Source organism: Silurus meridionalis, chromosome 9 (assembly GCF_014805685.1).
Source record: "Silurus meridionalis isolate SWU-2019-XX chromosome 9, ASM1480568v1, whole genome shotgun sequence".
NCBI lineage: Eukaryota > Metazoa > Chordata > Actinopteri > Siluriformes > Siluridae > Silurus > Silurus meridionalis.
The window spans coordinates 9,595,425-9,602,298 of record NC_060892.1 but is presented as its reverse complement, the minus strand read 5'-3'; the positions used below and the strand labels follow the sequence as shown (position 1 = coordinate 9,602,298).

Sequence of the window (6,874 nt, the reverse complement as noted above, 5' to 3'; positions counted from 1 at the left end):
AAAACAGTCAATTTCAGTGGGGGTTGAATAATTTTGAACACAACTGTATATATATATATATATATATATATATATATATATATATATATATATATATATATATATATATTACTGTGTAAGCCATTTGGGTATTGTATTATTTTTTGCATTGTGTTTTAGTCATCCAATGAGTCCGTGCTTACCTGGGAAAGGTAGGGACGGTAGGAGGAGCAGAGGGAGGGACGCAGAAAAAAGAGTCAAAGAGTTGTAACTAGGCTGGGTGTGCCTGTGAGGAATTCTAAACGTAGAGCATTTCTGTGTGATCAGACCTGCGCTCTCCTGTCATGCTTAGTTTACCCAGTGCCTTGGCATTTCACGCTCACACACACTGAAGTGACAAGCCAGGAGAAGACTGCGACCTCTGCTCAGGCAGGTAAAGGATTTTTGGTGTGTCTTTTAGTGTAATTTGTTTTGTAAGAAAGCAAAGAAATGACAAAGGTAGATTGTGAGAAAGTTTTTATTTTTTCATCGGCTTTTCTCTTCTTTAAAAAATACTTGTATCATTTTAATGGGACAAGATCTTTTTCTTTTAAAACCTGAAGCTTCAGTGAATTGTTTTGTTTTATTTTTTTCTCCATTCTTTGTTAGTGCATCTTATTTAGTGTTAACATGTTCTTCTCAATCCCTCTCAGGTACAATTGGTCCTGTGCAGGATTTTTAATGATAGAATTACTGATAGCTTAATACCGCTTTACAAAGCAACGTGTGTGTTTGTTGGCTGGAGTTTTCCTGGAAACAATTTGGCACTACAAAGCTCTAAAGTAATATCTGAACTTGCATGGGGTCAGCAAGAAGCAACACTTTGTCCTGTAGATTTTAGAGTTCAGTAAGAGAGAAATTTATAACTGATCATACAGAGGATTTACTTTTCCAAGAATGTACAGATTTGTTATAGTAGTGTTGAGTCTTACATTTTAAAGCCATACCTTTGTGAGTGTGTGTGTGAGAAAAAGAATTGCTATAACATGGCTTTAAAGTTGTTAGAAACGGTTTGCCTCAAGTGTTTCTATTGTCATTAATGGCTGCCCTTCATTGTGTTCATCAGGGCTGCTTGTCACTAAGTTACCCTTTCCAGAACCAGAGTTCAAGGCAGAAATGCTGCCTCGATGATGGTGACAATGAAAGAGGGAGGGGTGACGCACATGTGTACACGTGGAGCTGACTTTTGTTTACACAGTTCACGCTCTTTGCTCTGAAAGCTGTATGCAGAAAAACACGTCAATAGGTTGTTCCATGTGGGTGCGATCAAACATATCTCAAAAGAGGAATCGTTCTCCTCTGAGTGTGCGTCTTAGGGATGTGTCTGTTAATCATAGCTGGTTTGCTTTGAATAAATCTGCTATCTGATTACACGTGTATGAGGTAATAGGGTTCGTCATGACCCATGACCTTTGTGTATTCTACAGATGATTCAATTGGTGAAATACCAAACGTGTTATTACACTATCCGACCTAAATGTCCTAGCAGCTGAATGGGACTGGCGTCATTCAAAAATTCACATACTTCAGCTATTATTAGAGTCAGAATGATGTTGGTGTAGTGTTGCAGAGCTGACTTTACTATTCACAACGTCATCAACACGCCTAGGTGTATTAAATACTCTATTGAGGTTTAAGCCTTCCAAAATGCACATAAATGCATGTAGGAGTTGGTGTCGTTCCTAAGCGAACAGGGTGGGAGCAGGTGTGTTTGTTTGTGTGATGATCTGTGCTTATAGTTTTTGCCTCAGGGCAGCCTGCATCACCCTCATCCACGTTGTTTAGCATTGCAGCAAAGTTGGTTAGCAGTCAGCATATTCAGAGATCTGAACCGTTACCTAAACCATTCCGATATTAACTCTTTCAGAACCCCAGACTCAATCTCCTGCTTCTAGGCAGTTGCTAGGATCTATGCTGTTCATTCATTGCAAGGGAAACAAGGTGTAAGGCAGTCAGTCCAAATATTTACCTTGGAGATAATAAGGAACTACCCAAGCTTCAGGCTGGAGATCCAGACATTTCCGCAACATAATCTGCTTGCATTTATATTTGCATTTGGTGGATCATTTACACAAATGTGACTTACAACTAAATTCAGTTCAAGTATGGTAAAAAGTTGTTAACAACAGATATGCAAGGGATAAACCATTATGCAGTGTACAGAAAATAATGAACAATTGAGTGAAACAGCATCACAACAGTAACACAACTTGTAACAGAAAATCTCAAATGTTTTTATTCCCCTTGTACCACAGAAAAAAAAAATTTTATGGAAAAAAAAAAAACTAAAAACACCTGTACCTGTAAATATTCATAAATAATCAACAGCATGTATGTTTTTCTCTCATGTGTGAAGTTGAAGATAAAAACAAAGCTTTTCAATGTAGACTCTATAAAGTCCCCTGTTGTAAATACTTGCCCACAGTGGAAAACCTTCTGGCTGTTAAAGCACAGACACTGGAGACCATAATTCTATTATTTTTCTGGGGCATTCTTTATACAAGGCCCTGTCAATGACTTATAGCTATATAAACTATAACAAATTCATTTAAACCTATGGTATTAATTATAGCTGATCCTACTCTCTGAGGTACTGTTATAAAAAAAAAAAAAAAAAAATCAACACTGTTTGACCAATAAGATTTAAGCTTTCAATAGTGCTGTGATCATAAAAAACGATTCTTTACAGTATTTTATGTCATAAGCTTCACAGTATTTGAAACATTGTGTACACAAAATTACTAGCTATTGTATTAGACACAGTGAACTTGGTCTCTTTTGTACGTGGTTGCTCCAGTTAGGGGTCGCCACAGCGGATCCTCTGTCTCCACACTACCCTGTCTTCTACATCTGCAACTACAGTACCTGCATGTCTTCCCTCAGCACATTTATAAACTTTCTCCTTGGTCTTCATCTTTTCCTCCTTCCTGGTTGCTCCATCCTCAGCATTCTCCTACCAATATACCCCATGTCCCTCCTCTGCACATGTCCAAACCATCTCAATCTAACCTCCCTCACCTTGTCTCCAAAATGTCCTACATGTGCTGTTTCTCTAATAAACTCATTTCTAATCCTGTCCATCCTCATCACTCCCAGTGAAAATTTCTTTGTATGTGCTTATTAAATATTATTTTTGCAATAATTGTTCACTTTCTTTGTTACTGTCAGGTTATTTTTTTTTTATTTTTAAGCCTGTGTCTTAACTGAGCTGTGACAATGAGAGTTATTTTTTTAAATAAATCACGTCAATCTCAATGATGTGCTGGAAATAGTCCAAAACTCACATAATATGTGTTCCTGTGGCGATTTCTTTACTTCATCCAAGGTGAGGACAAAACCAAATAGACAGGAATAGTCATATAGTCAATAGTCAGGAATTGGAAAATAGATCTGCCAAACATGTACTTAGGAATCTACATGTATTTAGGAAATCTGTGCATTTAAAAGCTGTATTCTAGAATCTGATCATTTGAGCTTTCTAGACAAATCCCACTTTGTAATAGTTACAAAGGGCCTACTAGATAAAAATTTAGATTCTGTCAGATGCATGATGCATGTGTGGACTCTGCCTGATGGACAGATATTCATGCAAATTCTATTTCCTCCAGAGTGGCCAGGATGATCGGGATCATCTGTGAATGGTTCTGGTGGGACCGCCTGTGGCTACCCGTCAACTTGACATGGGCCGATCTAGAAGACAAGGATGGCCGGGTCTACGCCAAAGCGTCTGACTTGTACATAACTTTGCCTTACTCCGTAGGTTTCCTCATAGTTCGCTACATCTTTGAAAGGTGAGTTTAAAGTAGCTGTATGACAGATTTTAGGAAATTATGCTTTAGGGCTAATGTGTAACTGCTGCTTTCACTGACTAAACAGGAAAGACGACATTAGAGGCAAGATATGAGGCAATATTTTCTTTCAGCTTATGCAAATGCAAAATGTGAGCTCACTAAGCAACATTCTCTAAGTACAAGACACTTACAGTACCTTAAACACACACACACTCATCTCAATACACTAAGATTGTTTCACAACAACCTTTTATTGGTAAAATAATGATAAACCATTCTGAACTGCTTCTTTATACTCCAATATGTAATATAGCTTCTATTCAGTTAGCTATATGTTATCATTAATTTAACAATATACGTATGGATGTAAAAACACAACATATTTAAAAACATACTACAGAATATTTATATGTACTACGGCTGCTTTAGAATATGTTAGTGCTCAGGTGGATGACAGCAAGAGCTCCAGAAACACCACAGTGTCATCATTTTAAATTATTATAAACTTTACTAAAATACACTATATAAACACAATTATTGGACATATATGGTTCTTCTCCAGCCTGTTTCTACAAATTTAGAGGCACAACATCATAGGATGTCTTTGAATGCTGTAGTACTAAGTTTTCCCTTTACTTGAATTAGGAGACCCGAACCTGTTCCAGCATAACAGTGCCCCTCCTCAAAATGTGAGCTTCATTAATTTTAGGGCATAACTTTATGACCACTGAAAGGTGACAATGATTATATACTCAGCATTTCACATGCTAGTGGGTGGTATATATTAGGCAGCAAGTGATATACTTTGAGTTCTCAAAGTATATATTTATTTATATAGTATTTATATAGAAGCAGGAAAAATTGGCAAGCGTAAGGATTTGAGTGAGTTTAAACAAGGGCCATATTGTGATGGCTAGACGACTGGGTCAGAGCATCTCTAAAACTGCAGCTCTTGTGGGCTGTTCCCGGTCTGCAACGGTCAGTATTAAAGTGGTCTAAGGAAGAAACAGTGGTGAACTGGTGACAGGGTCATTGGCAGCCGATGCTCACTGATGCATGTGGGGAGCAAAGGCTGGGCTGTGCGGTCTGATCCAACAGACAAGCTCCTGTAGCTTAAACTGCTGAAGAAGTTAAGACTGTTAATGCTCGACAAGTCAGGACTGTTTTGGCAGTATATTAGACAGGTGGTTATAATGTTATGCCTGATAAGTGTACATCGGTTGCGATGGAAGATCACCTTTGCACACCTTTTACCAATGCCCTTGTCCCTGAATTAGCACAAATCTATGCAAGCACACTCCAAAATCTAGCGAAACAGCTTCCCAGAAATGCGTAGCTTATTATAACAGCATATGGGGACCAAATGTGGAAGGGGGTGTACAAAAAGCACATATGAATCTTATGGTCAGATGTCCAAAAAAAATCTGTATTAACAGTGTATGTGATACAAGTCTATATACTTACTGTTTAGCTCTCATTTGTTAGGCCAGACCTAAAATATCAATCATATGATTATTAATTATCTTCCAGATTGTCACAAATCCAGTTCTTTGCCAGGTTTAGGGTAGAACATGTTCTGAATCAGATGTTTAGAACCTGTTATCTATAGCTGTGAATCTTCAATTTAAGCATTGAAAATACAGACAGACCAAATTGTCAAGGATAATGTGTTTCATGAGTTGAATGAATATTGTCATTCCTTTGGATCAACGTTTTCTTTCTTTTTTTTATGTAACATGCAGTTCAGGATCCTTTAGTGCATCAGGACATCATTTATTCTGATACTGTAAATGTATTATTATAATGATTAATGTTAATGACCACCTGAGCACTAATTATATTAAAGTTAACGTCTCAAGGTTACGAACGTAACCCTAGTTCCCCGAGGGAACGAGACGCTGCGCCGAAACGCTATGGGAACGCCCCTGCGTGACCACGCTCTGAACCACGTGTGAAATCTAGGCAATAGGCAAGCCGTGACGTCATAGACAGGCGACGTCGCGTAAACCAGGAAGCTACAAGATGGCTGTGCGGTGGTAGCGACATTAGCTTCTGCAAAGAGAGAAGGTAAGCGCCGCAGGGATGCAGGGAGTGTGGCATGGAGCGCGGCGTCTCGTTCCCTCGGGGAACTAGGGTTACATTCGTAACCTTGAGACGTTCCTTCAGGAACTCGAGCTGCGTCGAACGCTATGGGAACGAGTGTCCAATCACGCCACACTGACCAGACCCTGCCAAAGAGTGAGGGCCTCGCACCAGCACGTAGGGACAGAGGAGCCCGGGTGGCTCTGAGGTCGAGGCCATAGAACCTGACAAAGGTCAGCGGGTGGACCAACCCGCAGCGTCACAGACGCCCCGGAGTGACACTCATGTGCACCCGCCGCAGAGGCCGCCACACTCCAGCGGGCGAGCCCTGACCGCGATCGGGCGGGGACCAGGACTCGCAGCGAACAACTGCACCAACCACCTCCAAGGACTCGTCCTGTGGAGATAAGCACCCAGTGCTCGCACTGGACACAGCCGGTCTCGTAACCCCTGGTCGGGGCTATAACAGAGGAGGGCAGAATGCCTGTAACACGACACATCGTGTGGGAGCACCCGGCCTCGTGTAAGAACACTCTGGGCATGCCAGGGGCAACTCCAGGTGGGACGAGGCAACTGCCAAGTCCCAGACAGGCACTCCAGTCGTGACCGGGCCACAGCCTCCGGGCGCCACGGAGGAAACGTGTCACCAATGGGACCTACCCAGCGAACACGGAAACCCTCAGGGTCGAAGGGGTTAACCCTGTGGCAAACTGTACCTGCAAAAACACCAGAACTGAACCGACCGGGCAGTCATCTGGGTCCAAGTCATGGTGCTCACACCGTGACGCGAACAGTCGCCATCGTGCGGCGTACGACCTCCTCATGGAGGGAGCTCTGGAGTGGAGAGGGGCCTCTACTACCTCAGTAGAGAGAACAGCCGCTACAAACTGTGTCCCCTCAGGGGCCACAGGCTCCACAACACCGGGCGGGGGTGAACCAGGGTTCCCCCCGCCAACAAGGTGCTACCCGGAGGAGACAGACTC

General features: G+C 41.6%; 1 protein-coding gene across 2 annotated transcripts in view; it reads left to right on the top strand.

The window, feature by feature from the left end:
* The first annotated feature begins 278 nt into the window (after positions 1-278).
* The window catches only part of cers3a (ceramide synthase 3a), a 34,442-nt gene continuing 27,846 nt past the window's right edge, over positions 279-6,874 (top strand). The window contains exons 1-2 of one of the 2 annotated variants that reach the window (XM_046858000.1): positions 279-408; positions 3,627-3,809. In XM_046858000.1, the coding sequence (XP_046713956.1) occupies positions 3,637-3,809 (173 nt within the window). In that variant the 5' untranslated portion in view covers positions 279-408; positions 3,627-3,636. Of the gene's footprint in view, positions 413-3,626; positions 3,810-6,874 lie in introns of both variants that reach the window. The other variant, XM_046857999.1, reaches the window with a different exon arrangement.